Below are 20,638 nucleotides of genomic sequence, written 5' to 3' on the forward strand. Positions count from 1 at the left end.
TGGTAATATACCACTCAATGCTAAGGTCATATGAGCCTGAGACACATATGTTCATAGATTTATAGTTGTTTACTAGGCTAATGACCACAAGGGCCTTTTTAAGCCTAGCCATGCATCACAAATCTCTGACAAGTTCTGATACCCTTGATAACTGTAAGCATGTACCTGGGAGATGAATTATTTACAGGTCACCTGTGTCCATTAGAGACATACATGCCAAACCAGGGATGAATTTCTGGTTTCCCATTCAATTGTCCAAGTTGCACTTGAATAGGGTTAGGGAGGAAGTCTGCTTCACATGGATGGGGAGTCTGTTCCATAGACGCGTTAGTCTCTGGGATACATACCTATCTCACCAGCAGGTCCTATTTATATCACAGGCAATGTTTAAGTCTTTAGAATGGATAATTCTGGTGTTGTTTGTTTTGTGGATATGCAGGAGGCCCATCAGAGTGAGGTCTGACAATGCCCTGTATGCCAGGCATAGATCTCCCCTCAAAAGCCTGTATGAGATAGAATACAGTGATAGGGCCTTAAGACAGTCTGCATAGGACATTTTACTTACGCCCTGTATTCTTTTTGTGGCTGTTCCAATTGTTGGATATGCCTGGTTAGGTACATACCAAAGGGGTATTGTACTCAATGATAGGTCTGCTAAATGCCAAATACAGTGGAACAATGACTTCCTTGGACTTGGATGCCCTACCTTTGTTTATAAGTTGTACAACATAGAATGATTTACTCACCGCTGTAGACATGTGATGATCAAAGGCCAGATTACTATCTATGTGTGTCCCTAAGTCCCTGACTACTGGGTTATCTCTAAAGGGTATGTTGTCAATATGAAAATTACTAGGGATGGATGACTTCCCAAAGGATACTATTATGTATTTCTTGGCATTTAGTTTTAGTCCATGGCTCTGACACAGTTGTTTGTCTGTGTCAGTCCCTTCTGGAGAACATTTGTGTCAGTGTGAGATTCAATGAGAGCTCCTAATTTGCAGTCATCTGCAAATGTAGTCAGCCAGAGACCACTGACATTGGCCTTGACTTCTGAGAAGTAAATGCCAAAAAGGAGCGGTCCAAGGACTGATCCCTGAGGGACTCCACTTGTGACTGGCCTCTTTGTAGAGGTGGACTCTCCAATTCTAACATCCTGGGTCCTGTCTGTGAACCAGTCGGCTATCCTTCGGGAGATATACGGGTTTGTACCTATCCTCTTGAGTTTGTCAACAATGTCTGAGAGGGGTATTGTGTCAAATGCCTTGGTCAGGTCAAGGTAGGCAGTGTGAACGATTTTGCCCTCATCCATTGCTTCTATACTGTCCAGTCATTTGATTGGTGAGCTATAAGAGGGTGCTGTGCTGGGTTAGAAGGCAATTAAAGGTGCTTTGTTAGTGATAAACTAATAAGGGTGCTTTATCGGGGCAGATTATGTTAAACAGTATTAAATTATACTAACTTTAATGTTTGCACACTACTGAATTCTACTAACTCTATATGTACTACCACTTGATACCCAACTAGGTACTCTAAGATTGTTGGCAAGCAAGGTACTTGCTCTATGTTTCTGCTTTACAGGGTACAGTTTTATGGACTGTTCTACAGGAAAAATTTGCTTTTTAGGTGTTTCTTACAGTACAAGACACTGCTGACCCATGCAAATGAGCAAAATTTACAGCAGCACAGAAAACAAAAAAAGGAAAACTACTAATGAGTCCTCTGGCCAATAAAATAACTACACTGAGAGTCCTTTTGTGTATTTCCAAGCTCAGACAGACCAGCAAACAACTCCTGCCCCAAGATGAATAAACCCAGTCCTCCTAATGTAAAAACAGTAGAAGAGACACCCAAGTGTCATGCTACCACAAACCAATTAAACCACTTCCTGGAAATCCCTAGCTGAAGGCGATTTCAGGACAGTCTCACAGCAGCAACGGTGACAGGAAGAGCAATTTTTTTACAAAAAATACAGTGATCTGCACACATAAAAGCAGGGAACAGTAGCAAACATTCAAAATAACTTAAGCAAGTGTGATTTAGCAATCAAGGCTACTTAACTTTGCCTGGATGGCACTGGATACAAGTAAAACACTTCTGGAACCCAGGCTAGGATTTCAAGCTTTGCTGAACTATAGGAAAATGAGCAGGAGACAATATGTAGTAAAGGAGGTTTACTCAAGAGCAATACTGGTTTACTGGGTGGGCAGTGAGTATGATGGCTCTATGGTAGACAATGGGTGGGAAAATTACATAAGTAGCTTATACAACACTCAATAGCAAAGAAAGAGGAGAATGAAGGACTTTGGAAATCACATTACCATAAGAAGTGGAGGCCAGAGACACAGGCTTATAAAACTACCACAGCAAAAGGGTGAGTGGGTTGGGATAATTTTCAGGGAATATGCAGGCTAGCTAGACAGGCATCCAATCAAATAAAGACACTACTGGACCTCTTTCAGAGCAAACAAACATACCTGAAAAAAAAAATCCTGAAGATCATAGCATCTGTTACTGTTGACTTCACCAGTCACATGACTAGAGACAGAATGGTACCTACTGAGATCATTATCTCTGTAATCAGTCTCATCTGCTTATGTCATATGGTAACATGACATGCAAGCATTAGCTATGTCATGTGATTACATGTTACGTTGATGAGAAATCAAGTTTAACCCCTCAGCTATGAGAACTGAATGGCTTGCAGTCCCATTTCCATGTTCTAATTCCCATTTATTTCTATAGGAAATTCTGAGTTAATTATTTTGTTAGTACAGTTAATGCACTAATCGAATAATTACCTTAGAAGTGCCCTGTTTACGAGTCTTATTATTGTAAAATCAGATTTTAAAATATAAAAAAGTTATGAAAAAATGTGTTATTTTAGGACTTGTAGTACTGGTCTCTTTCTATAGTATCTATGTAACTTAGGACCCGCAATTAAGGGGTTAAACATCTTAGTCAAATATCCTTGTTTAATTTTACATAACATCCACAATGCTCTAGTTTATTATCATACTAAACAAGAAATAAGAATTAGATATAATAATCTCTAGATACTACTCATATTTGCCTACCATGAGTATACTTGGCGATAGATTTAGGAGTAGGAAGTATAAAATACAGTTGTGAAAGTAAACTTACCATAACAGTAGATGTTTGAATGATCACTGTTAAAGTACCCTAAGCTATACGAGTTATATCCTGCCAAGGATATTACAGCCAGCCAGCTTCCAAAGCTTCAGGGCTCCTTCCAATCACCCAAACCTTTTCTATTTGCTTATATATAACTCCTTACCATTCCCATCACTGCTTAGCACTCAGAAAACTAAACTCGTTAGAGTTTCCCCACAACCTTCTCCTCCTACAGCTTTAGATAATTTATTCTATACTGCACCAGCCCTTGTTCTGTCCCAGCATTACCTCTATCATCTCCCCCTACTCCCCACTTAGAACACTTCGGAGCTCAGAACAACATCTCCTCACTATATACAAGCCAAAAATCAGACTTGGCAAGAACCTTTACAGCTATTCTCCCAGCTGAGAGCCGGAATAAACTTCCTTTGGAAATTCGAACTACTAAACCTAAACACCAGTTCAGAAATGTTGTAAAAAAATTACCTAAGCAATATATGGCTATGTCAGTGCAATCATCCCCCTGGCTGACCTTTTTCCTCTCTGCCTTCTTGCTTCACATTCCTCTTGTTTACACGTACCGCTTCACTCCCCTTCTTTTCCACTAGTGTTTCGTTACATTACCCTTACTAGTTCTACCCTCTGCAGCTTTTTAGCTGAACTTATGATGAATGACAATCCTGCTGATGTATGTAAATTTTTGACCATCTATCCCACCATGATGTACTTATTATTCTTTTTGTTCTCTTTATCTACTATTGTAAACTCAGCTTTATTTTACAATAGTAACTATTGTTTATGTAGCTATGTATTATGTATATATACTTCATTAGTTATGTAGATATGTATGTGGAGCTTTGCTCTCCGGGTCTCCATTGAAAAAGGGCTCCTGCCCAGCTGGACTAACCAGGTCAACAAATGTCAAACAAATAAATAATAAATATATGATTTTGTATAAGCAGGTTTTCATGCTACTATTGGTACCTGCTGCATGTTCTCAGAAGACAGGTACTTAGAAGGTATTAAGACCTTATCATCCAGGCAGTCAGTTGTAGTTGTTTGGGGTCAGGCTGTATCAAATACCCCTGTTCTTGTGTGAGTAAATCCAGTCTGTGAGGAAACTTGTGGTAACTGCCCCTGGCCAATTCCAAAATAAGAGAGAATCGCTGTTGTCTGGGCCAGAAGGGAGTCAACATAATGACATTTGGAGTGCCCTGTACATCAGTGGACATGGTGGAAAAGCATATATGGACATTCCTGTCCAAGGAAAAGAAAAAGCATCTCTCTTCTAGGCCTTCTTGCACAGAATCCTAGAGCAGAATTTTGCCAGTTGATTATTTAGAGAGAAGGCAAAAGATCTACCCAAGGAATTCCCAATATCAAATCTTAGAAAACCTTCTGATCTAGATTCCATTTGTGAGGCTTTACCTTTGCCCTGCTCAGCTTGACTGCCACACAGTTTTGCTCTGATGGAACGTAATATGCCTGAAGAGCGAGATTGCGTCATAAAGATATATCCCAAGCTAACATGGCTAATCTGCAAAGGGGGTAAGATCTAGCTCCCCCCTTGCTGGTTTATTTACCACAGCACAGTGGTAATGTCTATGACTTCTTGAAGAAGTCCTGGGGACCTTAAATGATTCAGAGAGTTGAGAGTCTATATAAGAGTTAGCATCTCTTTCATGTTTATGTGCTTTTGTCTGTCTTGTGCCAGAGACCTTGCACTTTTATTCCCCTTGACACTGTTCTCAAAGCAAAGTCTGAGGAGTCTGTAGTGGTTGACTGCTTTGGAGCAGAAGGGGAGAATAATAGATCTGGATTTTGGGATAACTGATGGCACCAACAAGTGACTTCTCTTTTCACAAATCCCACAACTGGAATTTGAAAAGACAATGGTTGTTGATGGTGGGACCAAAGAAACTTCAGATTCCATTCTTTCTCATGTGGAGTCTTGCAAAAGGAATCATGAGAATCATGGATGCCATGAGACCTATAATTCTGAGGCATTTGCTCATTGTGAGAGAAGTCTGAGCAGAAAACCTCTACAATAGATTTCACTGAGGTTTCTATCAGGCACCCCAGAAACACAATCCTGTGAGCTGGAGTCAAAAAAAGACTTCTGAATGTTCTCTTTGAATCCCAGCTAGTGTATGAGGTGTCTAACCACGTGAGACATACCTGACACATTAAAAAAGACTTTGCAAAGATAAACAAGTCATCTAAACAGGGAAAATGTGAATACGCTGTAGCTTGCAATGGGCTATGGAGGGAGCTAGACACTTTGTGAATGCACGCAAGGCAGTGGATAGCCCAAAGGGTACAAAAGAGAGCTGATAAAGTAACCCAGAAACACAAAACCTTAAGATGCACATGATATCTGGATGACAAGGAATATGATGATATGCATCTTTTGAATCAAAGGTTACTAAAAAAAAAAAAAAAAAAATCAAATGCAGACAAAAGGGTAACAGGTTGTGAAGCGAAAGCATTTTGAACTTGGGCACCATCACAAACAGAATCAGGAAAGAAACATCCAAAATTGGTCTCCAGGAATTTTCTTTCTTTCTTTGGCACTAAAACGTCCTTAACTAAAACTCCTTCTCCACCTGGGAAGAAGGAACTGTTTCTATTATCCTCTGAAACAGCATATGATGTAGACAGGAGAGAAGGGGAGGGTTGGTCTGGTGGATGAGGAGAAATCTTCTGAAAAGGAGGAATTTCCTCCCACTTCCATCTGCATCCTAAAAGGATAACATTCAGTACCATTTTTTCTGAAACAATCTGTTATCAAAGAAAGAAACAGAGATTCAGACTTTCTTGAAGGTTAAGGCACTGCTAAGGTCGAGGGGGAAAACATATACAGTCATTCTGCCTTGTTTCACTATTATTTGTTCTGGGTTTTCCAGTTTTCCTTGTCAAACCTCCCTGCCATTGTTTTGTAAATGTCTGCTTTTCAAAATTCTGCTGAGACTGTATTTTTTTTCTTACCAAAATTGTATGAGGGAGCAGAAAATCCCTTGAAAAATTTAGAGAAGGGGTGAAAAATCTGAGAGATTCCCCGAATCAACTTATCTCTTTCTCCTGACACTTTTTATAACCTCTGCAGCAGAGGGTCCAAAAATTTAACTTTGATATCTTCTGGGAGATTCTTACAATGCAGCCTGGCAAACCTCCTCAAAACAGTACCAGCAGCAACAGCCCTGGAAGCAGCATCTACAATCATAAACACACTTCAAACAATGAGTACTGAAATGAGAAACAGAAAAAAAACTAGACTACACAAAGCAGATTTCTGCAGCAAAAATATTTCTCATACTTTCAAAATTAGTCAGCATAAACTTTAACATATGAGCCTGACAATTCCGAATTCTGAAAATCAAAGTTGCAGAAGCATACACATTTCTCAGTCTTATCAATAGCTTTACCACCCCTGTCTGAAGGAAAACGATTAGAATGAACAAAATGGCTGAAAGCAGCTGCATTAACTAAAATTATAGCTATTGGGTCAGGTCCAGGATTAGTGCATAAAAACTTGAAAGACTGAAGAAAGTTTTACATTCTATCTGCTTTCTTAGGAGCAGCAGGTTGGCTGTCAAAGGAAACTACAGGCTGTGACAAACACATCTTTCAGTGCTGACAGCACTGAGGGGATGGGTGAGGCTTCTGGAAATTCCAGATGTAGCAATTCATAGTACTTTCTAGAGGACTGAGACATGGGCTTAATCTGGAAACAGTCTCAGAGAATGTGAATCCCTCACATAGATACCATACTCTCCCAGAATCTGAATCGGAGTCTTGGGAAGAAAAACCTGCATCTGTCCCTTCACCTTCCCTTACAGATTTCACATATTAAACATCTTCAAGAAAGAGCAATCCCTTTTTCTTTTACAAGAAACTACCTTACAAGAAGGGTCAATAGCATGTACAAGACCCTGAGCCAAGCCCAATAAATTACTCCTGTCCAAAGAAATCGACACATGAGAAGTTAAATGTTTAGTTTGCTGTCCCTTTTTGACAGGAAAGTAAGAGCAAACAGTCCACATATTGCCAGCAACAGCTTCCTCAAGGATGGGAACAATATTCTGGTTAAGCAGGGGCACATTCCTTTCTCCCATAACTAAAAAAAGAGGCTCTCCCTTGCCCACTGAGGGGGACCTCAAGGAGAAGGAACCCATGGAAAAAAATGAGTGGTCTAAGGAACCAGCTTTGGCAACAGCAGTCACCCACCTTTGGATGTAGAAACTACCAGCCTGTGATGATGGCAGTTGCTGCTTAGTTAACCTTTTGTTTTTCTGGCTGGAAGAAGGGCTGGTCAAGGGACCTGTAGCTTGTTTCATGCTCAAGCCAAAAATAGTGATCGTTTCCAAGAGAAGCTGTACAGCAACAGTTGTTAAAACAGGTAAGTAGGAAAAAAGTCACTTTTTCCTACAAAAAAACCCACAGTAAAAAGCTGTTTAAACATGTTCCTCAGCCCCTGCCCCCCCCCCAAAAAAACACAGTTTCTCCACAGAAAAAATAGTTAACTTTTTACCACAAAAGTAAAAAGTTGTGCTCTCATTTAAAAGTACATAAAAGTTATGACACGGGCAATAAAAATACTTTTTTTAGCTTCAAAGTAGTTAACCAGAATATAAACTAAAGGTCAATCCTTAAAAGCCCAGAGAGGACCACTCTACTTAGAAGTAGGAAAGCTCTGAAGGGCTTGACTCCCAAACCTGTCTTTTTAGTCAGCTCATCTTGAGCTGATTAATGGTTTGGGAGCATGTAACGTGCCCAGAAACTTTGGAAGCTGGTTGGCCGTTATATCCTATGTAGGATATAATCCATGCATCTTAGGCTACTGTGGCAGTGATCAATATAAACAGCATCATTACTGCATATGGTGTCCAGAAGACAAGTGTTGACTTTCCTAAAGGAAATTATTACTTTAGGGAATCTGATGTGGAAAGCTCACAGAAAAAAAAATTACCAATGCTTCCTAGCATAAGCTACTGTGCAGATGAATCTTCTATGAGATGAACAGTAGGACTAAGGACTCGGAAGGAAAGAATGACTTAAGAGAACAAAGAGGAATGTGGAATTTGGGAGTTTAGTACCACCAGCATCAGCAGCTTATGTGAAACCAGAATTGGTCCTTGCAGGAAAAAATGGCCACTGCTAAGAAAAAAAAAATCCAGCCAGATCATGGGAAACAGAAGGTTGGTAAACCAAGTATAGCAGTTTACTTTTAAAGTGATCCTTCTTGAAGAAGATCTATAGACGTTCTACATTGAAACATCACATTCATATTTAGTTTTGTTTTCAGCTCTCGACAAGATGAGGGTTTACCTTGATATAACACAATGTCATTAACAAACACTGCAGCTTATGGTACAATTAAATTTATACAATCTTGTGATAACGATTTTCTTTTACTATGGGCAATACTAACAGATATGTTTACTAAGATTTACTAAGTTTCTTAGTAATTTTAGTAATTTAAATTAGGTTAGACTGCTGGCAATTAGAAAGAACAATATGTACAGGTTTGGGTACATAAAACTTTTTTTAAATATATTACTGTTAATATCAGTCAGAATTGCTGGTGATCACTGGCAAGCTCACCTGTTTTGAATGATAATGCCATCCTGGTACAAACGGTCATACATACATATCATCAAGTCTATATTGGGCTTTGGTACCCAAACAGGCAGATCAATAGCAACTCCATGCACTTTAAGGGAAATCTGCAAGCACATTTTAAAAGAAGAAAACAACAATTTGTTGCATATATTACGTTCAAGTGCATTTAAGATTCATTTGTTTAACCATATCACACATCACAGTTATGAATAAATAAATGCAAAACAATCTTTACAGTCATCACCATCATCATCTGGCAAAATAAAATCACCTTGACAGCACAGAAGTACTTAGCTTTAAGAATAAGATGAAAAATAGACTGGAAGTTGCTTTAAACGGGTACAATTGTTTTTCTACTCATGGAGGTAAAATGAGAAGGAATTACTGGCAAATGAGACAGTATCAGGCAGAGCTGAGCTCTTACTGACGGAGTTTGTTTTTGCAGAAAATATACAAGAAAATGAACAATGAACTTCTAAACACAACACCAAGTAGCACTCTGAAAAACTGCTTTCCAGTATGGAAATATAAACTAAAGTACCTCATTTCTGAGTGAAAAAATAATTTGCTTCTGAATTTGTCATCATTGAAAGGATAGACAAAACAGCTAAAAACATATATATTAATTATCTACAAAAATCTTATTCTACAGAATGTCTATTAAACAAAGATTGCAAACATCCAGATCTTTCGAAAAAGAAAATACCAACAACAATGCTTTACTTATCTTCTGTTAAAAACTTTTTAACAATTACATTTACCTCAAAGTGTTCTTAGAACCATACATTAATTTTATATTGATTATTTACAATCTATTTCTAAATTATCTGACACTTTAACCACTCTTCAGAAAGAAGTAGAAATTGTGTAAAATACATTATTTTTAATTCCTAAATGACACACCACAATGAAAAATGAACTGAAAGAATCAAAAGACAGAGACAGAGGAATGAATCTTTGCCCTTCAAGGAATTTTATGAAAAGTGGGGAGTTAAATGCTCTATAATTTACCTCAAAGATTCCATAAAGTCTAAGTATAATAAAAATAAAATAAAATCCTGAGTGAACAAGCTGACAAAACTTATCACCTATGCATTCAAGTTATTCCCCAACAAGAATATTTCTTTATGGGTATGCAGACTGTCAGCAAAAAGAAAGTACTTTACACTGTGAACACTAAATGAATCCAATGTTTTGTTGGAAAAAATAGTTTTTATAATATTAATGAAAATTTGCCCACAGGAAAAAAAAAATACATGCAACTTTTTGCAAGATAAAACTATTCAATAACCAGTCAGTGGCTTTCTCTGACTTAAACAAAAGAGACTAATATATCATAGGTTCATAGGTTCATAGGTTCATACTAGGCTATCTGCCCGAGGGCATTTACAAGCCTAGCCCATCGTTTTGTGGCTTACGCCACCCCTTTAGTACGGGGAACTAAACCCATTATTTTGCTGTGCCTCTGTCGAGCAATGACACTGAGGTAATCCCTGGGGTATATCTGCGATCTCCCATCCATTGGTCAAGATTTCTATATCCTATCATTCATTAATTTTCAACATCTGCTTTATGTGATTCAGTTCACTGGAAGCCAGGACCTATTCTTGCAAGCAACAGGAATAAGGCAGGAAACAATACTGGATGGAATTCATTGCAGTATACGGGCCTATATTATTTCAGCGAATGCTGTTTAATCAACCCAATAAAGTCGAAATCTCTAAATCCCGAACACACATAACAGCAATTTTTTTCCCAGGGAAAAAAAATCACAGGGCTGTGTTTGGGACTTTTCTATTTCCTCCACTGTAGTGTGATCCCGGAGTTGGTATATTTAAGTAGGGGGGGTGTAGGGGGCACAGCCCCCCACTTTATTTTGTGTTTGGATTTTTTTTTTTTACGGAGCAGCGATTTTTGTCCCTGGGGAAAACAATTGCTGTTCCGTGTGTTTGGGATTTAGGGATTTCAACTTTATTGGGTTGATTAAATAGGGTTCGCTATTTTAAGCGTTTGCTGAAATAATATAGACCCCAGAATACACCCCCCTCCCACACACACGGACACACACACACATACATGAAAATACAGAACAAATAAATGATACACCACAATTTCTTTCAGAGAAAAAGTGCAATTATAATTTTGCTCTTTGCAGCAGCAAAATATTTGGTGTAATACAACTTATCAAACTGAGATATACAAAATATGATTCACCGAACTGTCTTTACCAAGTCCTTTACTAACCATAAGCTGCCTGAACTGAGTGAGAGTAACATTCATGACCCAAACACGTCAGGGGAGATCACCACATTTCCCTGAGTCTGAGTACAACTTGTCACCAGGTAACAGCATTCTCTGAAAGGTTATTTTTAGTAGTGGATACTTAGTAAAATGGGTTATGGGAATATTTTTTTATATTTTACAATGCACAGTCTGTAAATATACCTTGCTCCTCATAACAGTTCTCTTAAGTACCAAAAAACATTTGAATTGTATAACCTATGCAGACATTATACAAAAGAACCTCTAATAAACATTTTGGTGTAACTAAATAGTATCCTTTCTTAAAAAAAATATTAAAATACAAGTTATAATTTTTTTCACAAGTGAAGAAAATGATACTAAGTATGTACCATAATGCTGGGTTTTGATTATGTATGTCCATCCACTTTAATATATGGGACTGGTCACCATTCAGGCTTGTCTTCTTAGCTCAAACTCCTCCCCTGCACCAGCAGGGCACCACTTTTCCCCAACACTCCACGACAATTTGTCATACGCTTTCTATGGTTAAAAGCATTAACGTTCAAGACCTAGGATACTTAGGAATAAACAAAGACAGGAGTTAACAGAACTTGGAAGGTGTATAGTGTCTGTCCTGAAAATAACAGTGACAATTTGGAGGTGGAAGGAGAATGGGTTTGTTGAATTAAATGGACATGAGGTCCAGTGTTAAAGTAAGTACATAATTATTGTATCTTGGAAAAATTCACTTCAGTACAAGGTACAGAGTACCCAGCTAGATGTCTTTAGTGGCATCATTACAGAGCATCATGGAGTATGGTGGCCACAAAGAAGACATTGAACTGCAGATAACATCCAGCTTACAGTGTTTTGCAAAAGCTTGCAGTGAAGTCCAAGATGCTGCTGCATAAATATCATCTACGGAAGAGTTACTGAAGAAAGCAGATGCTATAGTCATAGATCTGGTAGAATGAAAAGTTTTATTGAAATAATCATATACAAAGGATATACTATATTATTTGGACACCTTCTGTCCCATTTTTGTAGGTACAAAGGACATAAATAGTTGGTCACACCTTCTAACTTGCTTTGCTCATTCTATATAAAATCTTAAATTTCTATGCACATTGAGACAATGTAGAGTATATTCTTCTTCACTGGAATGTTTAGAAGAGAACACTGGAAGTTGTATAGGTCGATTAATGTTTGTTACTGAAGCTATCCTCGGCAGAAATGAAGGATTAGTTCTTAGGGTGACATTATCTTTATGAAATATCAGATAAGGTGGAGAGGGGTGACATGAAAGTGCTTGCAGCTCTGAAACTCTTTTGGCTGAGATGATAGCCACTAGGAAAAGAGTTTTTCCAGAAAAGGCATTTTACATCAGCTGAACTGGTCTGTTTAAACAAAAGGCTGGTCACCTTCTCCAAAACTAACCTGATATCCCAAGGGGGAATGGGATCTTTCAAAGGAAGTTACAAAAGGAAGATCATTCTTATACACCTTCTTAGATACCAAGGAGTGAAGATTAAATTCATGGTGAAGTTTGGCTACTGCTGTTTGATGTATGTTGACAGTGGAGAAACTGGAACCTACAATGAGCAAGAAAGGGAGGAATAGTAATGCTGTGGATATTGAAGCTGAAAATGGGTCTGACCTTGCTGAATTGCCCACAGAAAGAACTTTTTTCATTTGTCACTACACAGTCTCCTAGTGAAAGGTTTCTTTGATGTGGTAAGGATTTGGATCACCATTCATGGCTACTAAGGGCCCCTGACCATCAATGGAATTAAAGAAGCCATGTGATTAACTACAGGGATTGAATATTGGAGTGAAGCCTGACAGATGAGTGGGACAAGAGATCCAAAAGTGGATCTAGAAGCAGAGATTTCTTCTTGAGACGTGGTCAAAGCATGTAAAACCAAAGTTGTCAAGGTCAGAATGGGGCTACAACCTGGCTTTCTGAAGGAATCTTGAGATCAATAGAAATGTGATGGTCTCTTCTGACATGGCTGGGTCATGAATGGTAGTCACACTCAGGTCAAACAGCTTTTGGTTACTAAAGGTCTTGGTGAATCTTATTTTTTACATCAGACATCAGAATTATTTGGTAGTGTATTAGACCAAGTACCCTCTGGAGGGACAAGGTAAAAGGAATTGCTGCATTTGGTGTTGAATGGGGATGAAAGCAAAACACCCCCACTTAAAGAATATCATCTATGCCATGCCTGGTATGAGAGACTATTTGCAGGGCATCAGAATATATCTACTCAGCCTGCTGATTCACAGTGAGATGTGTGCTGCTAGGTGAAAATATTGTAACGGCATTGCCCATTTGCACATTTTTATGAACTAGGTGCCACCTTCTTTGTTGATATACCACCACCACTAACATGTTGTCTGTATGAACATCTAGGACACCCTGAGAGGTAGGTCCTGGAAGGGGGAAAGTCCTCATCTCTAGTATATTAATGAGTAGGTTGGCATCTTGCTGAGTCAAATTTCCTTGGACTATCCGCTTCAAATAGTACCCGACCCACCCAAAGGCAGAACGTGTGTGTGGTAACTATAGCTGCTAGCAACGATAAGACAAAGGGACATCCAGCTGTAAGGTTCTGAATATTTAACCACTACTGAAAATCAACCTTGAATGCTTTGTTCAGGTGAACTCTCTTGTCCATATCTTTGTCCAGTTTTAATCAGTGAACTCTGAGAGTCCACTGCAACACCCTCATATGATATCATGTGTGGCATATCAGGTTGATGATTGCTGCCATCAAACCTAGTGTTTGAGAACCAAATGACCAGGGGAGGTGGCAAGGTGGACTAACAAGTGACAATCCTGTATTAGGGAAGCTTCACAATCCTTTTCACAGTGTCCAGATGGCTGCCTATTAAGAAAAGGTTTTGCAATGGCTCCAACTATAACTTTGCTGTGTTCATTGGTATTTTCAAGGAAAGACAGAACTACACTAAATAGCCCCTTGCTTTTTCCAACTCTTGAGGCTAGCAGAAAGTCATCTACACATGGAAAAATACAAATCCTTCAAAGTGTCATGTGAGATGCGACTTGCTATGCCCTTAGTGAACATCTGGTGGTTGTGATGAGATAAACTGGTAGAACTCACAACTGGTAGTGACCGATTCCCAGAGAGAAACACAACAATCACCTGACTACTTATGCAATTTTTATGTGCAAATATGCATCCTGAAGATCCAGTAAACACATCCAATCCCTTTCCTGAAGCACGAAAGAATGGACTTCAACATAGCCATGTTGAACTAGGTTTTCATGATTCAGACTGCTGAGATCAAAGATTAGTCTGAGGTCCTGTATCTTCTTGGGAACTAAAGCCCTGACCCTCTCTAGTCTGGTCTGGGAGGGCCTCCTTGATGACTCTTTTAATTGATCTCTATTCTACTCTGTTCTATTATGTTCCACTCGTATTGTATTGTATTCTATTCTAATCTATTCTATTCTATTCATCTTCTTTTAATGAGGTGGGACATCTCGTAATGACAGGGAAGTCAGCTTCTGTGACTCTAAAATGGGATAATATAAATTTAGATATTATATCCTTCACCTATTTGTCTTGAGTGCTGATACAGGGATAGACGGCCACCAAATACTTCTAGAGTGGGGCAGCTGGACAAGGTCTCAAGAGTTCTGCTGCTGTTTCCCTTGGAAATGGTTATGAAATGGCTGGTTCTATGGATCTTCTCTGGCTTGAGGGTGACATCCATTGAAGGGGACCCATAGCCAATCCTCTGGCTTGAGGGTGACATCCATTGAAGGGGACCCATAGCCAAACCTTATATCACAAATTCTTAGGATCTTTTGTGTCCTGTTTGGAGGGGGGGGGGTCACAAATTTGACTTCTATGGCAGTCAGTATCTTGCCTTCCTGCTCATTTATGACTAGTTTCGCTTTCACCATCAGCCCATACAGGGAGGACCCATTGAAAGGGGTACTGGTGAGTGATGCCTTGATGTTTTCTGCAAAACTGCAAAGTCTAAGCCAGGCACAGTATTATATAATGATACAAACCCCAGTTGCTCTGGCTGTTTCATTGACAGCATTGTGTGCCAGTCACATATTCAGCATGGTCACTATCTGTGACTCAATTTATCTGTGTGTATCAGGAGTAGGCAGGCTTCTCAGTGATTCCAGTGAATGTTGTCTAAGTCTCACTGGAAGCAATTCATATGTGCCAGGTTATTGACACCCCTGATAGTAACAGAGCCTGATGCACAGGATTGGTTCCTCATTTATCCATCACTCACAAATCTTTATTAGGTGGATGGACCTCTTGGATTTAAATACAGGACTCCTCTTAATAGCAGTGGACACCAGCACTGAGTCTACAAGGGACCCCTTATGTCAGCTGGGTCTACTGTTGGGAAGGTAGAGGATCTTGTTAGACTTCCTTGGAACGGGCTCAACTACAACAGGTCCTTGCCTTGTCAACTCCATATCTAGATCTATTTTGCATTTGTTGAGGGATCCCTCTAAGCTGTAAATGGGGCAGTCCAAAAGACCTCCATCAGGAGAGGGAAGTCTAAGGATCAAACTCTCCTCTGTCCCATTCTAATTTTCCCCCAAATGTGGGGCATTGAGGAGGAGACTGTGGGGAATTCCCTCCCCATCAACATCTGAGACAAGTATGACAGACTCTACCAGAGAGTTTATGCCCCTCCTTTTGAACATTCACTTCCTAAAAATGCTTGGGGGGAATTGTACAAAGTACCAGGGAAAGGTTCTGCCCTGTGGATTGGGTCCAATAAGGCCTTTCAAAACTCTCTCTCTCTGAGATTCCATAATCAGTATTCAGTTCTTCAGACTGTCTGGGCTGCACTGAAGTCAATGTTGTATCTGCCATATCTGGCCTCACATGGAGAGTGGTTATTTTTCCCAAGACAGCAAATGCCGATGGTGTGCCTCTTAGCACCAGCAGTCTGACACTACGCAATGTCAAACAAGAGATCACAGTTAGTCTCAAAATTGGCTTTGGCACTAACAAGTCAAATGCTAAAGACTTATTTATGGCGACTAGCCCCAGTAGGTTCAGAGCTCATATTGACACTCCTGGTATTGACAGGGTGGGAGGTCAAGACTGCTAGAACCAAGATGGTCATTGACAAAGGAACTGGGAAGGAGCTTGAAATGTTAATGTAATGGGCTCTTCCTTGTCCATCCCTTAAACAGAGAGGAGCCAGAAGGACAACCATATTGATCTTTGGCTTGATAAATGCCTGCATCATGCATTTCTTGTCAACATGAGTGGAAGAGCTACAGGCAGACCTTGCAATCCTAATACAAAAGTACTGTGGAAAGACGGCACTCTAGGAACCTAGAAAGGTCCTTCTCCAAGTAAAAACTACTCATTAGCACCAATCCCATGATGAGAAGCAAAAATCAGGAGGTGCAGCACCCAGCAGGATAAAAACACTCTCTTCAAACTAAACAAACAACCTGGAGGACAAATAAAGTCTACTAAAGCCAAATCTGAGGTAAATTTGGTCTCCCAGGCCAAGGACAACCACAAGGCATTCTTTAGCTATGTTTGCAGTCTCAAAGGCAATACACAATTGTGTGCAGAGCTCACTGTAAATGTGGCCACCTATACTGAGCCAGAAGATATAGCAAACCTACTGACTGATAAACTCAGGTCTAGCTTTACCTCTCTCTCCCCCTCAAACTTCCCTCAGGAAATACCATCAAATATAACTCCCCCTGCTATCACTAGGGAACAAGTCCTTAATGCTCTCTCTAAGGCCAAGAACACTGCATCAATGAACCCAGACAATATCCCAGGATGACTTCTAAATAGCAAGAAACATGACTTATCAGTCCCTCTGGAATTGCTATTTAACTGTAGCCTCCAAAAAGGCTTTGTCTCTCATGAATAGAGAACAGCAGCAGTCATCCCTCTATAGAAAGTTGGACCACCTACAGACCCTGGAAACTACGGAAACATAAGTCTCACTAGTCTTATATGTAAAGGCATAGAAAGAATTATCATGGAAATAAAAAATAGTGATATAGTAAACCTCTTCATCAAGGGCAGGTCATGCCTATTCAACCTGGTGGACTTCTTTGAGAAGGTCACCAAAGCAATGGATGAGAAAAAAATGGTTCACACTGCCTACCTTGACCTGGTCAAGGCATTTGACAAAATATCCCATTCAGGCATTGCTGATAAACTGAAGAGGTTAGGTACAAACCCACATGTCACCTGATGGATAGCCAGTTGGCTGACAGACAGGACCCAGGAAGTTAGAATTGGGGAGTCCATCTTTACAAAGAAGCTAGTCACAAGTTGAGTCCCTCGGGGATGGGTCTTTGGGCTGCTCTTTTTTTGCATTTACTTCTCTGAAGTCAAGGCCAATGTCAATGGTCTCTGGCTGACTAAATTTCTACATGATTGCAAATTAGGAGCCGTCACTGAATCCTACACTGACACAAATAATCTCCAGGAAGGGCTGACACAGACAAATAAATAGTGTCAGAGCCATGGACTGAAACTAAATGCCAAGAAATGCATAATAGTATCCTTCAGGAAGTCATCCACCCCTGGTAAATATCATATTGACAAAACACCTCTTACAGTTGACCCAGTAGTCAGGGACTTAGAGACACACATAGACAGCAATCTAGCCTTTGTAGTAAGGAAATTCTTCTATGTTACACAACTTATAAACAAAGGTAGGGCATCTAGGTCCAAGGAAGTCATTGTTCCACTGTATTCAGCATTCATCAGCCCTATCACTGAGTACAATGCCCCCTTTCATATGTACCTAACCAGGGAATCGGAAAATTCACAAAGGCTCCTCACTAAAAGAATACAGGGCATAAATAAAATGTCATATGCAGACTGCCTCAAGGCCCTATCTCTGTATTCTGTCTACTACAGGCTTTTCAGGGGAGATATATGCCTGGCATATAGGGCATTGTTATTCCCCACTCTGATGGAACTCTTGCATATCCACAAAACAAACAGCACCACAACTACCCATTCTAAAGACTTAAACCTTGCCTGTGATATAAATAGGACCTGCTGGACAGACAGGTATGTATCCCAGAGACTGGGTCTATATCCCTTCATCGAACAGTCTATTTATCGAATCCCTATTCGTTGAACTCACTTTAGCGGAAGCGTACTTCAACGAATTATCATTTCAGTGAATTTCTTCACAGGGAGAGAAATTAGTGGGCCATCAAGCAACCATACCAAACACTACAAAATTTTAAACTCAGCAAAGAGGGGGGCTTGCCCCCCCACATATCCAATTAAATATACCAACTCCGAGATCGCACTTCCGTGGGGAAAAGGGCAAATTTACAATGATGCTTCCTTTCCCTATGAGAAAATTTGTTGAAACAATTGTTCGTTGAAGTGAGCTTATCTTAAAGTGAGTTTGACGAATAGAGATTTGATAAATAAACTGTTTGACAAAATGATATAGACCACCAGAGACTACCCCATCTCTGGAACAGGCTCCGCATCCATGTGAAGCAGAGTTCCTCCCTAACCCAATTCAAGTATGACTTGGACAATTGGATGGAGAACAGGAAATTCATCCCTGATTTGGCACCTATGTCTCTAATGGACAAAGGCAACTTGTAAATGGTTCAGTTCCCAGGCCCCTGCTTGTAAATGTTTCATCTCCCAATCCCCTGCTTACACGTATTAAGGGTACCAGAACTTGCCAGAGATTTGGTATGCATGGCTAGGCTTAAAAAGGCCCTTGTGGTTGTTAGCCTAGTAAACACATATGAAACTATGAACCTATTCCCTTTCTTAGAGAAGGATGAAGATACAAGGAAATCTCTAAATGAGAGACCTCCATAGGGGGAAGGTTAAGAAGATGCCTGCACAACTTTTGCCTGGAGGAAATCCACTCTGGGGCTGTGAAGGAGCCTGAACTACCTTCATTTGTTGTGTCTCCACTATGAAAGTCTCAGACTGGAAATCCTACCCTCAAGAGCTAGATCCACTCCCCTTCCCCTCCCCTACCTACATAGGTCAATACTAGGCTGTCGATCCAGAGGACCATTGATAACCAAGCCACAACACACCAAATCATAGGTACCCATTGACATGACTAATTGATATCTAGATTTGACCCTTTAAATAAGGGTTTACGCAGTCAGGCCCTGGGTGTATTTACGATTGTTCACTCCCCTTTCCACTTTGTCATCCCACTTCCAGCTGTATTTAAAGTGAGCAAACTTTTTAAAAATAAGTTATTCCTCTTTTCTAGAGGGTACATTTACCAAAGACTTTACAAATCTTGCTGAATCTCTTTAACTCTAAAAAAATTAAAAAATAAATAAATAAAGGCACTAATGATTGCTAAAATTTAGGTCTAATTGCCTAACCCAGAATGGGTATGAGAAATATCTTACAAGGAAAAAAAATTAAGAAGGGCAACAACTTTTTTTAAACTTTAGATTAGTAAACAATTATTTATGAATGGAAACCTACCCAACTCTTTAGTGAAGGAAAAGGAACAATATTTATCTGAAATTTCCTCAAGAAAAGATGGTCACATCTGAATCCATAGGTGACAAACGAAATCGGGAGTACTAAGGGAGGACCAGTGCATTCTGGGTGTCAAAGGAGGGGCTCAAGCTTAGCAGGGAATCCTAAAATATTTTACATTGCAGAAATAAAAATCAACAGATGACGCAACAAATAAATGTCATCACAAAGTGAATGAAGGCATGACCAAATCAGTATCAAAAAAGGCATATGTAAACAAGGAAATTCAAAAACAAATTAATTTGAAAAAGCTGTATATCAATAGCCTTTACAAAAGAAAAAGTCCATCCACTGGGTGACATATACCTACAAGGAAAAACCTCAAAAATACCAAAACTAGTTTAAACAAAACTCAGAGACCTCTAATCTTAAGATATTAAACATAAACTACAAAATAAACACAATTACCATAGTCAAGAGGAATTTCAAGGCTTTTTAAGAGCATGAGAAAAAAATGAAAAGTAAAAAGTAGGAGTGCAACATAATAGTTTCTGACCGTAAAAGATAGGTCCGGTAAGCACAAAGATAAATTTAACAACATTATAAAATAAATGAAATGGAAGAACATGCAGTTAAATACCATGAGTATTTGACCACTTATCACAGAATATATTGCAGTTATGGAAATAGTGTTGAAAAAATATAAAGAACTCAAGCTCACTCACTGAGCTGTATTCTGCCTTTCCAGCACAGAATTAAAAATAACAGTGGCAAACCATTTTAGGTCTATCAGACTTTTTACACAGATTAATGAAAGATGGCTATGTGTTTAAAAAGCTATGACAAGTAGAGGTTATCTTCATAAGGCGTTGTTACTTTGGACTGAACTAATTAGCCGGCATACATATTTTTAAATAATGGAAAGGGTGATCACAGAGTCTCAAAGAAAAAAAATGGAGATCACTTATTCCTATATCAAGTACAGTATCAAGTTAATTAGCAAAATATTCTGTTTTCTCAAAACCTTGGCAGCATTCTGTGAACAAGTAACTGTTGTACTACATAAAGGTGCAACATTACAAGTAGCATGTTTAGATCTAATAAAGGCATCTGATGTGGTCTTTCATGTAGTTAAGGAAGGTTCATAGTAC

At 39.3% G+C, this 20,638-nt stretch overlaps 1 protein-coding gene across 2 annotated transcripts in view; it reads right to left on the reverse strand.

The window, feature by feature from the left end:
- CFAP74 (cilia and flagella associated protein 74) overlaps nt 1-20,638 on the reverse strand; it is a 3,161,205-nt gene that overhangs the window by 1,265,346 nt on the left and 1,875,221 nt on the right. For both annotated transcript variants that reach the window (XM_044062943.1, XM_044062944.1), the window contains exon 20: nt 8,740-8,861. In XM_044062943.1, the coding sequence (XP_043918878.1) occupies nt 8,740-8,861 (122 nt within the window). The remainder of the gene's footprint in view (nt 1-8,739; nt 8,862-20,638) is intronic.

Source organism: Protopterus annectens, chromosome 2.part1, assembly GCF_019279795.1.
Source record: "Protopterus annectens isolate FY-2018-M chromosome 2.part1, PAN1.0, whole genome shotgun sequence".
NCBI classification, from domain to species: Eukaryota; Metazoa; Chordata; order Ceratodontiformes; family Protopteridae; genus Protopterus; species Protopterus annectens.